This window comes from Bufo bufo, chromosome 6 (assembly GCF_905171765.1).
Source record: "Bufo bufo chromosome 6, aBufBuf1.1, whole genome shotgun sequence".
NCBI lineage: Eukaryota > Metazoa > Chordata > Amphibia > Anura > Bufonidae > Bufo > Bufo bufo.
In genome coordinates, this window is record NC_053394.1 from 18,931,220 (window position 1) to 18,954,593 (window position 23,374).

The window sequence follows — 23,374 nt, forward strand, 5'->3', positions numbered from 1 at the left end:
CCTCAACAAATAGTCTTCTCCACTGGACAAGCTGGCATCCAGTGGCATTGAGGAAAGGAATACCAGTGGGGCAGTACTTAAGAGCTAGAAGAAACTGCGCCACTGAAGAGACGTTTAAGAAAGAGGCTGATGAGCTCTATAATCGATTCAGGAGCAGGGGCTACCCAGGTAAATGCCTAAAAAAGGCGTTTAACCGTGTCAAAAGCATAAACAGGGACGAACTAATATCTCAGGATTACAAAGCCAGTCAGAGGAAAGAAGGAGAAGATAAAAGGATCAGATGCATAGGGACCTATGATTGTGGTAATCAACAAGTGATGAAGATCTTAAAGAAACATTGGAAGGTACTTACCAGCGACGAACAACTGAGAGCTGTACTACCACCATATCCCAGCGTTACATACAGGAGAGGACCAAACCTTAGGGACAAGCTGGTTCATAGCTTCCTTCCTGAAAAACAGAGGATAAATACGAGTTGGTTAAAATCCAGTATTACTGGCTCCTTCCCTTGCGGAAATTGCACCTTTTGCAAATACTTACCTAGAGTAAAAAAATTCAAAAACCCTATAGATGGACGTGATTATGTGATCAGAGATTTCTTTAACTGTCGGAGCAGTGGCATTATTTACATCGCCTCATGCAACTGTCCCAAACTATATGTGGGTAAAACCACACAGGAGTTGAGGCGTAGAATATCTGGTCACATAAGTGCCATAAACACGGGAAAAGACACGTCACTATACAGGCATATAACTTATGCCCATGGTGGAAATTTGGAGGTTTTAAAATTCTGGGGATTAGAGAAAAAAACTCTGGGACCAAGAAGAGGCAATTTAGATGTCAAACTCCTGCAGGAAGAGGCCAAATGGATACATAAATTACAGACCCTGAGCCCAGGTGGACTAAATGAGGGTTTCTCATATACAGCCTTCATCTAAATCCAGCATAGCACAACAAGTAAGTACTAAAAGTCAAAAGTAAAAATATATTACATTGGAATAACAAATCAGAAGAAAGATCACAATAGACCTCATTTTATATAAAGATTGATACCGCCGTATTACTGTAGAACAGTCACATAGCCATCAGTATCTATGCCACATAGTCACCTCCAGGGAAGCTAGCCATAGTGTCGTCTCCATGGAATAGTATAAAGCATGGTGGATAGACTATATCTTGGCAACATTGACAAAAAATTTCACTTCCATGGTGTCACTTCCATGGAATAGTACAAAGCATGGTGGATGGATTAAATCTTGGCAACTCTGACAAAAAATAAAAGATAAAATAATAAAGTCTTTAGACCTCCTCACCGATCACCTTGACGTCTGTCCCCATCTAGAGATGAACAATGGACCATATGTGTAGTATAATATACTATATGGGCAGACTGACGTCCCTGGATGGTATGAATGGAATAAAACGCAATCGAGGAGGAGGAGGAGGTTGTGCGATGAGTGGAAGGGGGTGGAGATTAGCAACTATCGGATTCATCACAAGATGGACCGCAACCCCCCCGCCCACTCATTCATACAATGCGCCTTGTTTACCTGGCATCATAGGTGACGAGGACGAAGAGGCGAGCGCACAGGATATACGTCTACGGACGGGCCCAGCTTGTGCACAGTGGAGATGATCGGAGGAGGCGACTGTGATTGGTCGCAAGTGAAGAGTTCCGGCAGGTGGGCGGGACCTGTAAAGACATAAAGGAAGGTCATAGTGAGCGCGCGCACACATATACCCCACATCCCCTGACGAAGCCACAGCATGTGGCGAAACATGTCGGGAGGGGTGGTATAGTGTGACAATTTTAAACAGTGTCCATGTGCAGGGAAATTGTTATATAGCACGAGGCAGCAGTAACGCAGCAGATAGGAGAGTGTCAGTAGTGAGGGAAACAGATATTCACAGCGCCACAGAGACCTCTATGAATAAGAATAGAGGGCTTAGTATAGCCGCGGTATAGGGAGAGAGTTAGGGAATTAGCAGAAAAGAGTGAGCAGGGATACAGAGATAGCCCTGCAGCAGAGAAAATTAGCTACAATCATTAAAAGGACAGCAACATTGTAGCTGTATGGTCACCTCAAGCATAGGGGCCAAATAGTAGCGAACCACAGCAGGAGCGATACCTCTACCAGCACTCTGATTGTAAACACATGACAATAACCAGCCAACCTATAACCAGTGTGTACACTACCCAATATAAAATAAGGGGACCCTCACTAAACGAGTGTGAATATAAGTACACTACTCCAACGGACATTATCCCATATGTTACTGGACGCTGACAATCTGAAATGTTTGTTTTCTTTTGAGTGTGTTATTGCAAATATAAAAATTTTAAAAAAATAATTAATAAAGATAAAATTTTATTATCAGTTAGGGACCCCTATAGGGATTGTAGGTCTCAAGAGACCATTGGTGCATGAATGGATGTGGAAGCACACGGAAGCATCTGTGCCGCAAAAGACAGGACACATGGCCGATTAGGCCGTGTGCTGCGGACTGCAAATTGTGGTCCGCAATGCACGGGCACCGACCGTGGGGCCGCCGCATGTGGATCGCGGACCGCATGCAGTACTTTTTTGCGGTGTGGAGGCACGGACAGAAATCCCACGGAAGCGCTCTCCCAGATTGCGGACCAATTTAAGTGATGCGAGGTGCACACGGCCGGTGCCCGTGTATTGCAGACCCTCTGTATGCAGGCTGCAATACGGACACGGCCAGGCAACGGCCCTAACTGTGTTTTGTGGATCTGTGGTTTGTAGACGTGCCCAGATGAGGCCTAAAAACGTGGCTGCGGGCAGCTTTTCCCTTACAGGATAACAGAGTCCCATGTTCACATGTCAGCAAAAGCGGAGGCCGAGCAGTAGGCTCCGGCCTGTCTCACACTTGTGTTGTTGGTTTCCGGTGTTGAGATCCAGCAGAGGATCTCAGGACCAGACCAAGCGGATCCGTTTTGTCCTCATTCATTGTCAATGTGGACAAAATTGATCAGGATCCATTCCGTTCCATTTTGCTGCGTTTTTTTTGACCGGACACAAAACCGCTGCAACCGTTTTGTGTCCGATCTGCAAAACAGAACAAACCGGATCTGACATAAAACCGCTAGTGTTTACTTCATGCCTTTGGCGAAATGCCTGAATAAAAAAGATCCCAAAAACTCCAGCACGCTGCATTTTTAAAAGAAGCCAGAAAGACGAAAAAAAAACACCACCTAAATATTCCTGGAGCGGAAAAAAAACACTTGTGAATCCTGTGTTTGATGGATCCCATTGACCTGGAACTGGTGTTTTTACAGCAAAAAAATTAAATAAAAAAAGCTGCAAAAATCCACAGGTAAAACTGCAAAAGTGCTGAAAATGCAACCACTAAAAAAATGACGTGTGAGAGCGACCTATGGGGACAGCCACGCGGTCAGGTTTCTTGATGCAGGAAAGTATAAGGCTAGGGCCACACATCGACAGGTACAAGGGGCGGACTGGGAACTTAAAGTGGCCCTGGAAAAAATACTAAAAGTGGCCCCGTTTTGTGGTTGGGTCCAAATTGATGGAAGGCGGGGCCAACAATACCACGTGTGGCACATTATACCGCCCAACAGAGCCAAATACAGCAGTCCATCACAAAATACTGCCAACAGCGCAAAATACGTCCCCAAAAACTTCCACTGGCCGTGAGGAGGGCTCAGGCGGCCCCCGGACATCGGCCCCCGGGAACTTTTCCTGTAAGGTCTACGGCCCCTCCGCCCCTGGACATGTATCATGGAACAAAAAGTGTGAAACTACACTGAAACGTGTCGGGCGACATCTTTTGTAATGATGGTCAATGGTGTCGTGCTGCGACTGCGTACGGATTTTCTGCCACTGGCACCTTACACTATTGACTATCATTATAAAAATATTGTGCGACTTTTTGGCGACACGTGTCACCCTGTAGCCCTCGCCTAAAGGACAGATACGACAGATAGCGCACGCAGTATGGAAAAAACACTAACTTTCTCTATGGCATTTTTAGCAGAAAAAAAAAGAACAAAAAAGCCACTTTTTGGATCACCAGATCTGAACATTTACCATCAAAAGGCACAAAGTGTTATTTTCTGTGCCGTGATCTTCCACCAATAAGCATTGCACGCCGCGGCGAATCTGAGGAGTAACGTACAGCGCGTGTGTGACATCACTGGCCGCTCTACCATACGTTTCTCGGATTCAGTGAATTGTACAATTTGTGAGGTGCGGCACTTGGGAGTTTGTACTCGTCGCCCCCATAAACATTGCACTATTTTTTGCTGACACTGGGGGTCATTTATCAAACTGGGGTAAAGGAAAACTGGCGTAGTTGCCCATAGCAACCAATCCGATTCCACCTTTCACTTTACAAAGGAGATCTGAAGAGTGAAAAGCAGAATCGGATTGGTTGCTATGGGCAACTACGCCAGTTTTCCTTTACACCAGTTTGGATAAATCTCCCCCAGTGAATTTTTCATGCACACGGCCGTTGGGCGCTTTCACTTGAATGGGTCCGCAATTCCGGAGATGCGGAACAGAGTCACGGAACACCGGAAGCACTACGGAGTGCTTCCGTGGTGTTTCTTTCCGTGGTTCCGCACCACAAAAAAAATTACAAGTCATATTTATTCGCGGCACGGACATACCATGGACACATTTAAGTTGAATGGGTCTGGCCCACTGCACGGATGTTGCCCGTGCATAGGAGACCGCAATTGCGGTCCCCAGTGCACGGAACGGCCGCACAACGGCCGTGTGCATGAGGCCTAAGATGCTGACTTTACTTTTTTATTTTTTTACAATAGAGGATCCCGTGTAAATCAATGTGGGGCTTAATTTCAGCAAATTTTTTTTAAATTGCAGATTTCCAGAAAAGGTGCAAAATCCAAACGCTCCCTTTGCCTGACATTGAGGGGAATTCCTGTTAAATCTGCGGCAAATCCCCATCTAGAGGCAGATTTTTCTCATTCTCCCCCATTTATTTTCTTTTCTTTTACAATTCATTAAAAATGTCTCATTTCCGTGATCTCCAGAATTGTCACTATATTTCTCTGGCATCAACCTCCCCCCAAACCTGATCTAATGAGGGCTCTCAATCACCTGGGATTCCCCAGCCAGGACCAAACCACCTGCACTGGAGGGGGGTGTCCTGTGCCCCGTGTGTGATGGTACACTGGGTATCCCCGGGCTGGCAGCTTTCTCACCTCTCCACTTCCCTTGGATAGCTGACTGTTTCCATCGTATGGGTATTAGACTGATGGCACACGGTCACAGGAGATGGAGTCCTCCCCCGGCACAGAATGGAACAGTCCAAAAAGTTTGCACAAAGTTGCAACCTAGTGCAAAATGAAGGTAAATGTGCAAAGAGGTGAAGAGATGGAGAAGATGGAAGAAGAAGAAGAAGGAGGAGGAGGTTTGGAGGAAAAGGAGCAGAGCCGGCCCTGCGCCCCGGGTAATATCCTCAGCAATTATCAGCGTCATTATCGTATTTATTGTATTATTGTATTGCTCATTACTGCTGATTGAGGGAAATGCAAAGTAATAAAAAGCAGATCAATGAGGAGTCAACCTGCAGAGCCTATGACTACCCCCCCCCCCCCCATGTGCTGCCTAATTCAAACATATATTCTGATGTTCTATATGATATCCGTGTTGCGTTCGTTTTTTGCAGACCCCATTGACTTCAATGGGTCTGCATCTTTCAGCTAAGAATAGGACATGTCTTATCTTTTGTGGAACATACATGGATCCGGAAAACTGACGGACGATCTGTGTGTCTTCCGCATCCGTAGGTCCGTTCCACAAAGAATAGAAGAAGTTGTAGTCTAAGGCTACTTTCAGACGGATCCGTTTAGAAAATACAAATGTCTGCATCCGTTCTGAACTGATCCGTTTGTATTATCTGTAACGGCCAAGACGGATCCATCATGAACACCATTGAAAGTCAATGGAGGACGGATCCGTTTTCTATTGTGCCAGATTGTGTCAGTAAAAATGGATCCGTCCCCATTGACTTACATTGTGTGTCAGGACGGATCCGTTTGGTTCAGATTCGTCAGACGGCCACCAAAACGCTGCAAGCCGCCTCCAGAGCGGAACGGAGACTGAACTGATGCATTCTGAGCGGATCCTTTTCCATTCAGAATGCATTAGGGCAAAACTGATCCGTTTTGGATCGCGTGTGAGAGCCCTGAACGGATCTCATAAACGGGAAGCCAAAACGCCAGTGTGACAGTGGCCTTAGCTGAAAAATATTGACCAATTGAAGTCAATGGGTCAGAAAAAAAAAATGCGGAGGGCACACGGACAGAATCCGTATTTTGCGGTTCCGCCATTTGCAGGCTGTAGAACGGATACGGTTGAGTGCATGAGGCCTAATGTAATGAGTGCGTGCGGTCGGAGAAATACACTCCGTATGAAGGATGCATTTTCCGGATTGATCGCTGCACGTATGAGGCGAGCTCCGCGCGTCCTAGTGATGCTATGAGGTCCTGACCTGTCCTCACACGATGCCACGAGTTCAGCTCAGATCGGCAGAGGCTGCGCGGATTTAAAAAAATATATATATTGCGCAGACCGTGTTTCCTGGCAAGCACCTGCTTGTGTGAACACAGCCTTAGGCCCCTTGCAGACGAGCGTGAGCGGATTAGGTCCGGATGCGTTCAGTGAAAATTGCGCCATTTCGCAGCAAGTTCATTCATTCAGTTTTGTCTGCGATCGCGTTCAGTTTTAAAAAACTGAATGTTTACAAACAGCATCTCTTAGCAACCATCAGTGAAAAACGCATCGCGTCCGCACTTGCTTGCGAATACGATGCGATTTTGACGCAGCCTCATTCACTTCTATGGGGCAAGCGTTGCGTGAAAATCACATAATATAGAACCTGCTGCGATTCTCACACAACGCACAAGTGATGCGTGAAAACCAACGCTCATGTACACAGACCCATTGAAATAAACGGGTCCGGATTCCGTGCGGGCGCAATGCGTTCGCATCACGCATTACACCTGCGCAGAATACTCGCTCGTGTGAAAGGGGCCTCACAGTTCTGAACGGCAGCTCTGCGTCTGTGCGGAGTCTCTGGATTCAACCTGAACGCTGACCTTGGCAGGAACACCAGGAGACTGGGAAAGCTGGGTGACGAGTCAACACCCGTAAGAGCGGTGATGGCAGCCATATTGGTTGTCACTCAGCTTTCCTAGGAACAGATGAAACAACGTAAAGTTTGAGTGGAATTTTTGACAACTTAACAGGAGAGGATATTGGCTATGGCTGCTGCTCATGGGAATGATGTGAGTGATTTTCCATGTCGCCGATCAATACAGATATAATTTCTTTCGATTACAGCCAATTAACTCTTTCAGGCCCAGGGCAGTGAAAGGGATAAGTGCGGTTTAAGCCAAGTAATATTTCAGAGGTTTGGAACAGACGGTCAAGGAGTCCAACCAAGGTTATTACTGGTATATCCTGTACAAGACTGAGCCCCCCGCTAGAGTGAGCTCTGTTACAGCGCCACCTAGTGGTAGAGAGTATGTATGTATACACAGGTTTCTGCCATGGTATGACCAGGATGTGTGCATAGACCCTTACAGGAGGGATAATTCACTCATTCTGCAGATAGCAGCAGCCCACGGTTATACTGCCTCCTGCTCATAGGGGTGGGATGAGGTCGGGTATGGCTGCACTGGAGGGGGCACATGGGGGTGGGGGGGAACGGCTATTGCTATAAGATGTGGTATGCCCGAGGCTTCATTTGCATTCTGTAGCTCCTTAAAAGATGGAAATCTAAAATGTGCCCCAGTACGCTTGCAGGCTTGTGTTAAACACCGTTTCATATCCTTTGTTTGCTACATTTGAGAAAACCCGCCTGCTACAAACGTGGGACCACTGACATTGAATACGTGGCCCTGGATGCTGTCATGAGCCACGTATGAGGTGTCAATCACGTGGAAGGTTTGAGCTGTCCGTAGATCTGAATGACCGCGGATTCGTATGCTGCAAATCTGCAGCAGTTTTCAGTAGCAGAAAAGTGGACGAGTTTTTATAAAATCTCTTCCACGCAATGCAAAAAAATATACACCACAATTTGACCTGTAGAAATCTGCTCCTAAATCCGCTCTGTGGCCATGCACTTAAATGTAAACCTGGCAGTGCAGTAAAGATACCAACATCATGGTCACCTCTTGTTCTCTAGATTCAAAGGAAGAGCCGTCTCTGCTGTGCACAGAGCAGGAAGGAGAAGAGTCGTCCGACTACAACACAGTGATTGTAACCGGACAGAGGGATCCCCTGGAGTCATCAGACCCTGGAGAATTCATCCTCGACGCCCCACAGAGTTTAGCAGCTGATGGCGGACACTGTCAGCGGAGCCTCCTGGCGGTATGTGGGACGCTGCCTGATGCCTCCTCGGGTGGATGTTATGGTAACTACAGTAGAGCGGCTCCTCAGGAGCCTCGGTTCTTTACTACAAGAGAACAGTACCAGCCAGTCAACCTGAAAATGGCAGGTGCCTTCCCGACAATGGCTCCCATGCCACGGCGCTCTACTCGGTGTGCAGCCTCCTGTAAACTGCCAGCATTTGTATGTGACACAGGACTGGAAGGAGAGCGACCGAAGACCGAATGTCTTGGAGAAAGTTTTGATGAGATAGCAGAACCGAGCAAGAAGAAAAGTCGTACCCTATACAATATCGGTGAGCCCTGTAGATGTAACTTACACTAGAACCTACTATAATACATAACTATATACATTTATATAACTACTATAATACATGAATAAATACACTTATATAACTAGTATAATACTGTTCCTATGTACAAGAATATAACTAGTATAATACTGTTCCTATGTACAAGAATATATCTACTATAATACTGCTCCTATGTACAAGAATATAACTACTATAATACTGCCTCCTATGTACAAGAATATAACTACTATAATACTGCTCCTATGTACAGGAATATAACTACTATAATACTGCTCCTATGTACAAGAATATAACTACTATAATACTGCTCCTATGTACAAGAATATAACTACTATAATACTCGTCCTATGTACAAGAATATAACTACTATAATACTGCTCCTATGTACAAGAATATAATTACTATAATACTGCCTCCTATATACAAGAATATAACTACTATAATACTGCCTCCTATATACAAGAATATAACTACTATAATACTGCCTCCTATGTACAAGAATATAACTACTGTAATACTGTTCCTATATACAAGAATATAACTACTATAATACTGCTCCTATGTACAAGAATATAACTACTATAATACTGCTCCTATGTACAAGAATATAACTACTATAATACTGTCTCCTATGTACAAGAATATAACTACTATAATACTGCTCCTATGTACAAGAATATAACTACTATAATACTGCCCCTATGTACAAGAATATAACTACTATAATACTGCTCCTATGTACAAGAATATAACAACTATAATACATAACTATATACATTTATATAACTACTATAATACATGAATATGTACACTTATATAACTACTAGAATACTGCTCCTATGTACAAGAATATAACTACTATAATACTGCTCCTATGTACAAGAATATAACTACTATAATACTGCTGCTATGTACAAGAATATAACTACTATAATACTGCTCCTATGTACAAGAATATAACTACTATAATACTGCTCCTATGTACAAGAATATAACTACTATAATACTGCTAATATGTACAAGAATATAACTATTATAATACTGCCTCCTATGTACAAGAATATAACTATTATAATACTGCCTCCTATGTACAAGAATATAACTGCTATAATACTGCTCCTATGTACAAGAATATAACTACTATAATACTGCTCCTATGTACAAGGATATAATTAATATAATACTGCCTCCTATGTACAAGAATATAACTACTATAATACTACTCCTATGTACAAGAATATAACTACTATAATACTGCTCCTATGTACAAGAATATAACTATTATAATACTGCCTCCTATGTACATGAATATAACTGCTATAATACTGCCTCCTATGTACAAGAATATAACTACTGTAATACTGCCTCCTATGTACAAGAATATAACTACTATAATACTGCTCCTATGTACAAGAATATAACTACTGTAATACTGCCTCCTATGTACAAGAATATAACTACTATAATACTGCTCCTATGTACAAGAATATAACTACTATAATACTGCTCCTATGTACAGGAATATAACTACTATAATACTGCTACTATGTACAAGAATATAACTACTATAATACTGCCTCTTATGTACATGAATATAACTACTATAATACTGCCTCCTATGTACAAGAATATAACTACTATAATACTGCTCCTATCTACAATAAAAAAAACATATGAGAAACAAAAGTTAGAAATCTTTGCTAACTTTTTTAAAAGGAAAAACTAAAATATCACATGGACATAAGTAATCAACCCCTTTACTCAGGCAGCCTCGGGTCTTCTTGAGGATGATGCCACAAGGTTTGCACACCTTCTCTCCATCTCTGTCAGGTTGGATGGGGGCAGTCAGTGGACAGCCATTTTCAGGTTTTCCAGAGATGCTCCATTGGGTTCAAGGCTCTGGCTGGACCACTCAATGACATTCACAGAGTTGTCTGTAACCCGCTCCTGTGTCTGTGCTTAGGGCCATTGTATTGTTGGAAGGGGAACCTTCGGCCCAGTCTGACCTCTGGATCAGGTTCTCATTAAGAATATCTCTGTACTTTGCTTTATTTAGCTTTCCCTTTCCTCCAGTATGATGCTGATGTGAGTCAAAACCAGGATTGCAGGATTGGAGCCTCCACAGTCATAAGGTATAAGGGAAAGATCCTGCACCTGTTCTGTGTTTAGAGCTGCACCTGGTTTTGGCTCAAAATCACTGATGGAAATCACTGACCAAAACACTGAGGTGTGAATGAGGCTTTACTGAGGAGAAGCTTTTTCTGGACACTGCCATAAAGCCCAGATTGATGGAGGCTGCAGTGATGGTCGACCTTCTGGAGGTTTCTTCCATCTGCACACAGAATCCTTGGAGCTCAGCCAGAGTGACCATTGGGTTCTTGGTCACTTCTTACCAAGGCCCTTTGCCCCAATTACTTAGTTTAGTGGGGCGGCAGCTTTAGGAAGAGTCCTGGTTGTTCCAAACTTCTTCCATGTAATATTTATGGAGGCCACTATGCTCTTGGGAACTTACTACAGGGCTGTGTCTTTCCAAATCATGTCCAATCCACTGAATTTACCACAGGTGACTCCACTCAAGGTGTAGAAACATCTCAAAGATGATGAAGAGAAATGGGAGGCCTCAGAACTAAATGTCAAGTGCCAGAGCAAAAGGTCTGAATACTTATGTCCATTTGAAATGTTAGTTATTTTCTGTTTAACAAATTAGCAAAAATTTCAAAAATTCTGTTCTCACTTTCTCATTACGGAGTATCGAGTGTAGATTGACGGGGGAAACGTCATTTTTTATTTTAGCAAAAGGAGCAACATAAACAAAAAGTGAGAAAAGTAAAAGGGTCTGAAGACTTTCTGAATGTATTGTAGAACCTGTGTCATTTCTCCACTAATGTCTCTCCATCTTTATCATTCTGTCCATTCTCTGGACCATCGTGTAGATCAGGTGCAGGAGCTGGAGCGAATATTTATGGAGGACCATTACCCGGACACTGAGAAGAGAAGAGAAATTGCTGACATTATTGGGGTCACTCCACAGAGAATAATGGTAACTGTCATGCTTGATTACACTGATTGCAGGGGGGAGGGGATGCTTATACTTTTTTTTTTTTTTCCAGGCTATCCCCCTACATCATGTCCTACCCTGGCTGCGTCTTACAAATTTGCAAATAGTGTTTATTAGAGAGCCACTACCGTTTTGTGTCTGCAGCTTGATGTAGACTCATGTGTCTCCATGGTTACAGACTACAAACTGTGTAGTCTGATCCTGCAGCCATGTGCTGCTCTTCTGTTTGCATTTTATGAAGAAGGAGGCCGACCAAATGGAGCAACACAAGACTGCAGCATCAGACACAGGGCTTTGTTTGCACTCTGTAACCTTAAAGGCTATGTACACATGCAGATGTTATTTTTGTTTATGATTTCATTTTAATTATTTCGGGCTAAAAAACTTTTTTCTAATTGGTCTTTATTAAAAATATTGAGCCGTTCTGTCACAAAGAGTTAACTGTTTCTAGCTGTGTGACTGGTACTTTCACTTAATGTCTAATTTACTAAGACGTCATAAACACTTATTTAAGCCACATTCTTCTCAGTAGGATAAGAACTGGGCTCTAATGAGTGTTTAGAATGTCAGAGAGCAGAAATAAGGAGCCCGTCAGCTCCCCAACTGACGGAAAAGAGAGAAAATCCAAAGGCTGCTGCTAGAGCATCTCAGCTCTGTACAGAAAAGAGGACTTTGTATTTTTAATAACGATCAATTGAAAAAAAGTTTTTTTTTAGCTCAAAATAAGTATAATGTAATAATTTTAAAAAAGTTGCCCCCAAAGGTGTACACAGCCTTTAACAATTTGGGGGTTTTGTCTAGTATTTTTCAACATATTTTCTCCGTTTCCTTGTTCTTTAATTTCTGCTCTCGTTCTAGGTTTGGTTTCAGAACCGACGAGCCAAATGGCGCAAAAGCGAAAAAACCTCAGTTAAAGGTGGCAAGAAGACAGTCTCCGGCTCTGTGGGGATGTCTCACCCACAGAGTGCCACACTCTCTTCATCTGCACTTCCCCAGCCAGAAGCTGTTTCACTTGCAGTCACTTCTGGTCATTACCCCTATGGTCCACTATCAGGCATCAGAAATGGGTGAGGGTATTACATGGTGTCTGAAGTACTTTGTGCTGCTGTGGAAAGATTCTCCATCCAATTATTTTATTGCATGCACTATCCGCAAGTGTACTTCTCTCCTGAAACACTCTGTGCTGTTGGAGGACCATGCTACTCCCGCTATGTAACTCTGTGGGACCTCCATTTTCATTCTGTGCATCGTCACGAGGCTCCCGTTACTTCAAGAGGACCTTTCATGGGTCCAGACTTTATAAACTAAGTATCAGGGTATGTAGGGCATACAGCGGGGATCTAATAGCACTTACTATTTTTTCTGGGAGCCACTCCGTTCACCTGCTGTGGCCCCCGTTAAATTCTCCCGTTCTGTATACTAATTTTCGTATCGGTACAGGGAGGATGAGACTGCCCTGTTTCTCAACAGGCGTCTCATTCTCCCTGGCTGTGAGGTGTCCAACCGCAGCGCGTCACCGCCAGGGAGAACAAAAACTCACCTTCTCCCTGACTGTGACCCCTGAAAGGTCCTCTTTAAAGGGATCGTCTAGTACGTTTATACTGATGGCATTTCCTCTGATTAAGCCATCAATATATGATTTGCAGGGGTCTGACACCCCACACCCCCTGCCAATCAGCCTTTCTGCAGCTGGAACTACCCAGCTCCGTTCATTGTGTATTGGATAGAGCTGGTTACTTCCATTCACTTCATTGGGAGCAGATTATCTCTACAGCAAGTAGTGGAGGAGCCAACCCGGAGGAGGCCATTTTAGATTTAGTATTCACAAATGGGAATTTGGTATCTGATATTACTGTAGGGGAAAGCTTGGGATCTAGTGATCACCAGTCAGTGTGGTTTACTACACACCATACAAAAACATAAGTTTTAGATTTTAGAAAAACTGACTTTTCTAAAATTAGATTAGTGGTATATGTGGTCCCTATCAGATTGGAACAGTTTCAATGGAGTCCAGGAGAAATTGGACTACTTAAAAATGGCACTATTGAAGGCAACAGATAATTGCATCAGGCTTGTCAGTAAAAGCAAAAAAAGGAAGAGACCACTGTGGTACTCAGCAGAAGTGGCCAAAATCATTAAAAACAAAAAGATAGCATTTAGTAATTATAAAAATTAAAAAAAACGAGAATGACAGGCAAATTTATAAGATTAGGCACAGAGAGGCCAAACAAGTTATAAGAGCTTCTAAAGCACAGGCAGAAGAGAAATTAGCTCAGTCAGTGAAAAAAGGCGATAAGGCATTCTTCAGATACATAAATGAAAAAAGGAAACTAAAACAAGGAATTAACAAATTAAAAACAAAAGAAGGGAGGTATATGGAAGAAGATAAAGAACTAGCTGACTGCCTCAATGAATACTTCTGTTCAGTTTTTACAAAGGAAAATGAAGGAAAGGGACAGTTAGGAAGGAAGACTAATGAATCTTTTGATGCATGTGTCTTTACAGAGGAAGAGGTTCTAAGTCAGCTGTCTAAAATTAATACAAATAAGTCACAGGGGCCTGATGGGATACACCCAAAGCTATTAAAAGAGCTCAGCGGCGAACTAGCAAAACCATTAACAGATTTATTTAACCAATCACTGGTAACAGGAGTCGTCCCAGAAGATTGGAAATTAGCAAATGTTGTGCCCATTCACAAGAAAGGTAGTAGGGAGGAATAGGGCAACTATAGGCCAGTAAGCCTGACGTCAATAGTGGGGAAATTAATGGAAACCATACTTAAAGAGGACCTTTCACCGATTCTTACCCTATGAACTAAGTATACTGCCATGTGGAGCGGCGCCCGGGGATCTCACTGCACTTACTATTATCCCCGGGCGCCGCTCCGTTCTCCTGCTATGCCCTCCGGTATCTCCGTTCCCTAAGTTATAGTAGGCGGAGATACCAGTCCCTAAGTTATGGTAGGCGGAGTCTGCCCTAGCGCTGGCCAATCGCATTGCAGAGCTCACAGCCTGGGAGAAAATAACCTCCCAGGCTGTGAGCTCTGCGCTGCGATTGGCCAGCGCTAGGGCAGACTCCGCCTACCATAACTTAGGGACTGGTATCTCCACCTACTATAACTTAGGGAACGGAGATACCGGAGGACATAGCAGGAGAACGGATCGGCGCCCGGGGATAATAGTAAGTGCAGTGAGATCCCCGGGCGCCGCTCTACATGTCGGTATACTTAGTTCATAGGGTAAGAATCGGTGAAAGGTCCTCTTTAAGGAGAGGATTGTGGAACATTTCAAATCCCATGGATTCAAAGATGAAAAACAGCATGGGTTTACTTCAGGGAGATCATGTCAAACTAATCTTATTGATTTTTTTTGATTGGGTGACTAAAAGAATAGATGGCGGAGGTGCAGTAGACATCGCTTATCTAGACTTTAGTAAGGCTTTTGATACTGTCCCACACAGAAGGCTTATCAATAAAGTGCAGTCTTTGGGCTTGGACTCCCATATTGTTGAATGGATTAGGCAGTGGCTGAGGGACAGACAACAGAGGGTTGTAGTCAATGGAGTATATTCAGACCATGGTCTTGTCACCAGTGGGGTACCTCAGGGATCTGTTCTGGGACCCATATTGTTTAATATCTTTTATCAGCGAAATTGCACAAGGCCTCGCTGGTAAGGTGTGTCTTTTTGCTGATGACACAAAGATTTGTAACAGGGTTGATGTTCCTGGAGGGATACACCAAATGGAAAAGGATTTAGGAAAACTAGAGGAATGGTCAAAAATCTGGCAACTAAAATGTAATGTTGATAAGTGCAAGATAATGCACCTGGGGCGTAAAAACCCAAGAGCAGAATATACAATCAGCGATCCAGTCCTAACCTCAGTATCTGAGGAAAGGGATTTAGGGGTCATTATTTCAGAAGACTTAAAGGTAGGCAGACAATGTCACAGAGCAGCAGGAAATGCTAGCAGAATGCTTGGGTGTATAGGGAGAGGCATTACCAGTAGAAAGAGGGAGGCGCTCATGCCGCTCTACAGAGCACTAGTGAAACCTTATCTGGAGTATTGTGCTCAGTACTGGAGACCATACCTCCAGAAGGATATTGATACTTTGGAGAGAGTTCAGAGAAGAGCTACTAAACTAGTACATGGATTGCAGGATAAAACTTACCAGGAAAGATTAAAGGACCTTAACATGTATAGCTTGGAAGAAAGAAGAGACAGAGGGGATATGATAGAAACTGCTAAATACATAAAGGGAATCAACAAGGTAAAAGAGGAGAGAAGATTTAAAAGAAGAAAAACTGCTACAAGAGGACATAGTTTTAAATTAGAGGGGCAAAGGTTTAAAAGTAATATCACGAAGTATTACTTTACTGAGAGAGTAGTGGATGCATGGAATAGCCTTCCTGCAGAAGTGGTAGCTGCAAATACAGTGAAGGAGGTTGAGCATGCATGGGATAGGCATAAGACCATCCTTCATATAAGATAGGGCCAGGGGCTATCCATAGTATTCAGTATATTGGGCAGACTAGATGGGCCAAATGGTTCTTATCTGCCGACACATTCTATGTTTCTGTCCACTACACAATAGATGGCGCTGTGTAGTCCGGCACCAGATCGGCAGGGGAGCGGGGTATCGGACCCCGGCAGAGCAGGTAGGATAGACCATCAGTATAATAGTACTGGCCAATCCTCATATGAGCAGGGAGGTCACATGCCGATGCAAGATCAGCCTCTCCTGTCCTGAAATACTCTGTTCTGCTGGAGCCCCCTGCTCTTCACACTCGCGTTCATTCCTCCTCCTGCCACCTACGGCCTGACCTCACTAACACTCGCTGCCTCCTCTCAGCTCTCTCCGTCTCTCTCTTCTAGGTTGTCTCTGGCGCCCAGCGCACTTCTTCAGCGGTCTCAGTCGGCGGCGATCTCCTCTCAGCACAGTTCTTCTTGCACTTCAAACAGCAGCAGCTCCGGTGGGTGCACACGGCACAAACTGTAGGTACCTGCCGAGTCCTTGGACAGTGCAGGGCACATGTAGGTTTTGTATAAACTCAGGGGGGTCCTGAAGACTCAGCTGTAGCTTTGGCGGCAGCTGCCTGACACTGGTTGCTAATAAGATCCTGGGGAGCGTCACAAGGGTCATAGACGGACATGAAGACGGAGTGGGTTCAGAGGTGGGTGTCTGAGGTAGTACCTGGAATGGGAGGGAAAAGATCAGAATAATCAGGATTAGAAAATAGTTGTACTTCTTCTGATCTATTTTGCATAGTAATTAACGAATGCCCTTCTTTCTGCAGGGTCCGGTCTGGGGTCACCAGGGGGCATCTGCTTACCGCCCTCCCAGGAGTATCCGCCCACATTCTACAGCCCACCCCCGCTGAGGCGCATTGGCCTACCCATGTCTATGACCTTTAACCCCAGCAGTCACATGGTTCCTCTGATGCTGGACACCCCAGAAAGCACCTGCACACCACCCCCATCTTCCGAGGGCGACATGTTCTCCTATAATATTCAGGAGTATGTACATAACGTTATAGTATTATTACAGGCGAGATATAGGGGTCATTTCTGGTAATATCTGTTTCCGGAAAAGCTGGGTCACCCATGATCATTATGGCCACCGTTACGGGCGCAGATTACGGTGTAACTATGGAAAGGAATGACCAAGGTGTAATGTCAGGACAATATTAAAACTTTAATTGTGTGATTAGGCTGTTGTTCTGTGTGCAGGTCCCCGATACCAGAGACCATGTCGGCATCTATGAGATATGCTCCTCAGTACTTTCACCAAATTAACCCACGAGGACCTTTCCAGATGCCCCAGTACTCCCAGTACCAGCGTCTTCCAGTGCACAGCCTCACGCCAACCTCTCCTGATGACGCGGCTTTCCTCGCCGTATCTACCAACAACACTGGCATGTTGGCGTACGGAAACCCAGGAGGCTACCTGCAGGGGCGTCCGGCCGGCCATATTATGTTCCAGTCAGGCACAGGTAATTAATCGGTATGAAACTGGTGTAGCTCCCCCTAGTGGAGCCTATGGGCACACAACCCTGGATCTTCACACATAGGTGCAGCCTATAAACAGAGGGGGAGGCAGGGGCTCTCGCCATTCCACCTCACCACCCATCATTTTTTCAACCCATTCCCTCTAGGCCAGTTCTTCCAGTCTCTTGTCTGTGGCCGCACAATAAAATCCCTTTAAAAAAGAAAATGTTTTTGCATCACGGCTTCCCAAGACCCATGACTTCTTTATGTTCCATTCTACAGAGCTGTGTGCAGATTTCATTTTTGCGAGACGACTTGTAGTTTTTATTGGTATCTTTATTGGGTATATAACAATCTTTGCCTTTTATTTCATTTTTTTGGTAGCGGATAAGCCCAAAAAAATATATATTCTACTGATCTATTATTTTATTTTTTTTATGATGTAACCGTACTGGATAAATTACTTAATAGTATGTGGAGGAGTGTTTATTTTTGCAATTTTTTTTCCATTGGAAAGGTGTATTTTTTTTTAACTTGGGATTTTTTAATACCTCTTATTTTGCTCTCCGCTGCATGGGAGTCCTGCTTAGACTAGGCTGCTGTAAAAAGCCTTCCTTAGCGACCACCGTAATAAGTTGTATTGGTGATCACTAATGGGTTAGGAAGATAGACATCTTTTCATTATATGATAGTTAAAGGGGTTTTTCAAGACTTATATACTGATGACCTATCCTCTGGATAGGTCTTCAGTATCTGATCTGATCAGTGGGGTCTGACACCTGATCGGCGGCTGTTTTGGAAGGTACCTAAACTCGCAGTAGCGAGTGACGCCACGTTCACCGGCCAAGTGACGCCACATTCACCGGTCACATAGCCTAGGCACGGATCAGCCCCATAGAAGTGAATGGGGCAGAGCTGTGATACCAAGCACAACCACTATACAATGTACGGTGCTGTGCTTGGTGAGCACGGAGAAGACCTCGATGTGGAGCACTGGTGCCTTCTCAAACAGCGGATTGGCCAGGGTCCCTGTTGTCGGACCCCCACCGATCAGATACTGATGACCTATCCTGAGGACTAAGTCTTGGAAAACCCTTTTAAGTTTCAAATCTGGAAACCCCCTTTCATATTTCCCCGTACCTCCTCCACTCAGCCAGTGCCTCATCTGCCTCTCGCAGACAATAGCCGATTGTCCTCACGGAGCAGCAGATCCCTCCATGATCAGTGTTGATGTGTCTAACTGGCCCCGTCACAACATGTGCAGACACTTCCTGCATCTCGACTGCGGCACAATAAGAATCGGTGCAGGAAGTGTCTGGAGCAATACCAAAAAAAAGCTAAGAAAATATTAATATATAAATATCGTATTTTATTAAAGTGAACATCCATAGGCTTCATATGTCAGTGACGTATTGACGGTTTTCATCAGTGAGGGTCTGAATGCTGAGACCCCGCTAATGGCTAAAACGAGGAGTTGGAAGCATTCCCACAGAGCGCGGTCTCTCCTCGCTGCTGAAGATGGGTTCATAGACCTTCTATTAAGTTTGTCTTCAGCAGTAAGGAGACTGTGCTGTGTGTGACTGCATCTAGCAATCTGTGGGGTCTCAGCGCTCAGACCCCTAACAATCAACACTATTCTGAAACTACAGCTGTACCTTAAAGGGGTTCTGCAGTTTTTTTAAACTGATGATCTATCCTCTGGATAGGTCATCAGTATCTGATCGGCTGGGGGCCGACACCCGGGACCCCCGCTGATCAGTTGTTGGAGAAGGCAGGAGCGCTGGCAGTAGTGCCCCGGCCTTCTCTATGTTTACCGCAGGCCCAGTGACGTCACGACTAGTATCACTGGCCTCGGAGCGGCTAAACTCCATTCAAGGGAACAGAGCTTAGCCGCCCCCAGGCCAGTGATACTGGTCGTGACGTCACTGGGCCTGAGGGAAACTGAGAGAAGGCCGCTGCGCTACTGCCAAGATCGGGGGCGCGCTCCAGAAATGTGGATGCGGAGAGCACATAGTGTGATCTCCGCATCCACTCCGTCCCCGTAGAGAATGAATGGGTCCGCACACGTTCTGCAATTTGCGGAACGGATGCGGACCCATTATACGGACATCTGATATGTGTCAGATTCGCCATAGGTAAATCCAACGTGTGAGAACCTGCAGAAGGGTGAACGTGCCGGGTGTAGAGTTTAACATCAGTAACAGAGAAGTGTTTGTAGAATGACAATGTTACGCTCTGGATTATCAGAGGACGGGATGGCGTACTGCTGGAATGTGATATATGACGTGTGTGTTTCACTGCCCGCTCCTCAGCAGGTGGACTTGCCTTTCACCCCTCTCCATGGAATGATATGTACATACAAGGTGCTCCATATACCTGCTCTCGACCCCAGACGGGAAGTGTCCGTGGCATACCTGAGCAGCCCCAGTACCCCCAGTATAAATCGTGTGTTCTGCAATACCCTCAGAAGCCCACACCAGCAAACCAGGAGGAAATCGAGACAGTTGAAGATGCTGAAAATGAGACGCATGGTATTTACTCCTATGGTTCTCTGGAGAACGTGAATGTGGGCTGTGTAAGACTGTGATCTAAATCCCCCCAGATAGTAAGCAAGAGGCCAGAGCGCTCCCCCGCCCAGATGGCAAGCGAGAGGCCAGAGCGCTCCCCCGCCCAGATGGCAAGCGAGAGGCCAGAGCGCTCCCCCGCCCAGATGGCAAGCGAGAGGCCAGAGCGCTCCCCCGCCCAGATGGCAAGCGAGAGGCCAGAGCGCTCCCCCGCCCAGATGGCAAGCGAGAGGCCAGAGCGCTCCCCCGCCCAGATGGCAAGCGAGAGGCCAGAGCGCTCCCCCGCCCAGATGGCAAGCGAGAGGCCAGAGCGCTCCCCCGCCCAGATGGCAAGCGAGAGGCCAGAGCGCTCCCCCGCCCAGATGGCAAGCGAGAGGCCAGAGCGCTCCCCCGCCCAGATGGCAAGCGAGAGGCCAGAGCGCTCCCCCGCCCAGATGGCAAGCGAGAGGCCAGAGCGCTCCCCCGCCCAGATGGCAAGCGAGAGGCCAGAGCGCTCCCCCGCCCAGATGGCAAGCGAGAGGCCAGAGCGCTCCCCCGCCCAGATGGCAAGCGAGAGGCCAGAGCGCTCCCCCGCCCAGATGGCAAGCGAGAGGCCAGAGCGCTCCCCCGCCCAGATGGTAAGCGAGAGGCCAGAGTGCTCCCCCGCCCAGATGGTAAGCGAGAGGCCAGAGTGCTCCCCCGCCCAGATGGTAAGCGAGAGGCCAGAGTGCTCCCCCGCCCAGATGGTAAGCGAGAGGCCAGAGTGCTCCCCCGCCCAGATGGTAAGCGAGAGGCCAGAGTGCTCCCCCGCCCAGATGGTAAGCGAGAGGCCAGAGTGCTCCCCCGCCCAGATGGCAAGCGAGAGGCCAGAGCGCTCCCCCGCCCAGATGGCAAGCGAGAGGCCAGAGAGCTCCCCCGCCCAGATGGCAAGCGAGAGGCCAGAGCGCTCCCCCGCCCAGATGGCAAGCGAGAGGCCAGAGCGCTCCCCCGCCCAGATAGTAAGTGACCAGACAGACCTCATAATGACAACCAGAGTGCCCCCTTAAAGTAAGCAGCCAGGGAGACCACACAGTGACAACCAAAATCGGGCAGTGAATAATTTTGTCCTATCCTTTTGTTTTTCCGGGAGATAATCCGAACATGTATGTGGGAGTCGGGAGGGATAGCTATTGGCTGAACGATTGCTCGCTCGATATCTATTGAATGTGTACGGCCGCCTTAGATAAACTGAACTGGAGAGAATCCAGGGTCAGGGAGGCAACCGCTGTCTCCGGCCTTCTGGTCTCATTGCAGATCCTAATTTTTCATTCCCTTCCACTCTTGTCCCAGCCAGCGCTAGCAGAGGTTTGTCCCGGGGGCATCTCATCTTTACAATGCAAAATGTAATCATCCTGGGTTTTCAGCACCAGAGAGGAAGGAGGTCTATCGTGCTTGATGTCCTATATCTTGCTTTCTTCTAGCTCTTGACATAGACTCCTCATCCACCCTATGATGTCCACGACTGAATCTTGAATATTTGGTTGTTTTGGCGCACAACGATGTGAGGCAGCCTCGCCGTATAAGATGACAGCCGACGTCTGTAGGAATGGTTTATTTGTCACTTTTTTCTTTATCTTATTTGTCACTTTTTTTTTTCTTTATCTTGTGTTTGAAAGGCATCTAAATAAAGATAGGATTTGTTGGCGTTTTGTGAATCCACTTCTATTACCTTTGTTCTACCTCTTCTGAGACACTAGGAGAGTGTTACCGAGACTAAAGGAGTCACCCATAGCAGTAGCCAACTTTGGTGAACAGCGAGAGACCCCCCCTCCCCCCAAACTTGTGTCATGGCCAGAGAGTGCACTCCACAGCCTCCGCCCAGCATGTGTCCTGTGCCCGCCGAGCCTGTGTTTTAGCCACATATTATCCCCCTCAGAGCTTCAGTAAAGGTGCCCATATAAGTGGTGGTTTTTCCACGTAGTTGGATTATGCCATAAATCAGCCTGGTTTTGCTATGCGGTGTTAGGCCTCAGAAAAGTGAAGCATTACAACCCCCATTCTAATTCTGTCTAATTCTGCCAGGAAAAAAAAAGGCAATTCGGCACAGATTGGGCAGATATGCCAAATTTATCAAACAACATGAGGAAATTACACCCAAGGACTCTCTCCCTGATAAATTTGCCCCTGTAGCTTCAGCGTCCTTAGAGTTCCACTTTACAACATCCACGGCTTTAAGCAAACGCATCCTTTGAGGCAGAATTATCACATTTCATGAACGGACTCCTGTCCTAGCACCATCCCTCTTATTTATTTACTGCACTTATATAGCGCTGACATATTCCGCAGCGCCTTACAGAGATTAGCATCAAGTTATCCCCAACGAGGCTCACAATCTAAGGTCCCTATCAGTATGCCTGTGGAGTGTGGGAGAACACCGGAGAACCCGAAGGAAACCCATGCAAACACGGAGAGAACATCCAAACTCCATGTAGATGCTGTCGGATTCGAAGGCACTAGTACTAACCACTGAGCCACTGTCCTTCTTCATTCACTTGTAGCCCCCACACTCTTCGCACCCTTATGCATTTTCCTATCTGTACACACATAGCGGTTGGTGACCAGCTCTGAACTATCCTGATCTGTAAAAAAGATGGCGGCCGGACCGTTGTGCAAAACAAGCATTTTAACCAATAAAAACATAACATTTTAATCCAAGTCATTAAAGGGTTCCTGTCACATTGAACATGGTGTGTGAGCTGAAGGCAGCATCTTATAGAGCAGAGGAAGCTGAGCAGATGGATATATAGTTTTGTGGGAAAAGATTCAGTACAATTTGTATTTCATTAATTTATATCCCAGCTCATTCTGGGCTTTGAAGTCCAGTAGGCGGTCCTATCAGTGATTGACAGGAGGCGGTCCTATCAGTGATTGACAGGAGGCGGTCCTATCAGTGATTGACAGCCTTCCCTCTATGACTGTGTATACAAAGAGAGCTGTCAGTAACCGATAGGACTGCCTCCTGTCTCACTGATTGGACCACCTCTTGTCAATGACTGATAGCACCGCCTCCTGGACTTCAAAGACCAGAAAGAG

At 45.7% G+C, this 23,374-nt stretch overlaps 1 protein-coding gene across 1 annotated transcript; it reads left to right on the forward strand.

Annotated features, from left to right (window-relative positions):
- The first annotated feature begins 5,351 nt into the window (after positions 1-5,351).
- LOC121005456 (uncharacterized protein C2orf16-like) lies at positions 5,352-21,774 on the forward strand. Its single transcript, XM_040438228.1, has 10 exons — positions 5,352-5,457; positions 8,200-8,697; positions 11,649-11,755; positions 12,632-12,840; positions 16,647-16,732; positions 17,069-17,319; positions 17,518-17,764; positions 20,075-20,319; positions 20,362-21,300; positions 21,763-21,774. The coding sequence occupies exons 1-10, from the start codon at positions 5,352-5,354 to the stop codon at positions 21,772-21,774; spliced, it is 2,700 nt and encodes an 899-aa protein (XP_040294162.1).
- Positions 21,775-23,374: the final 1,600 nt, after the last annotated feature.

Excerpts from the sequence above, each read along its gene's own strand:
- LOC121005456 (XM_040438228.1), top strand. The coding sequence starts at position 5,352 with ATGAAGGTAAATGTGCAAAGAGGTGAAGAGATGGAGAAGATGGAAGAA. Across the intron at positions 5,458-8,199 it reads GAGCCGGCCCTGCGCCCCGG|ATTCAAAGGAAGAGCCGTCT; the intron begins GTAATATCCTCA and ends CTTGTTCTCTAG. Across the intron at positions 11,756-12,631 it reads TCACTCCACAGAGAATAATG|GTTTGGTTTCAGAACCGACG; the intron begins GTAACTGTCATG and ends CTCTCGTTCTAG.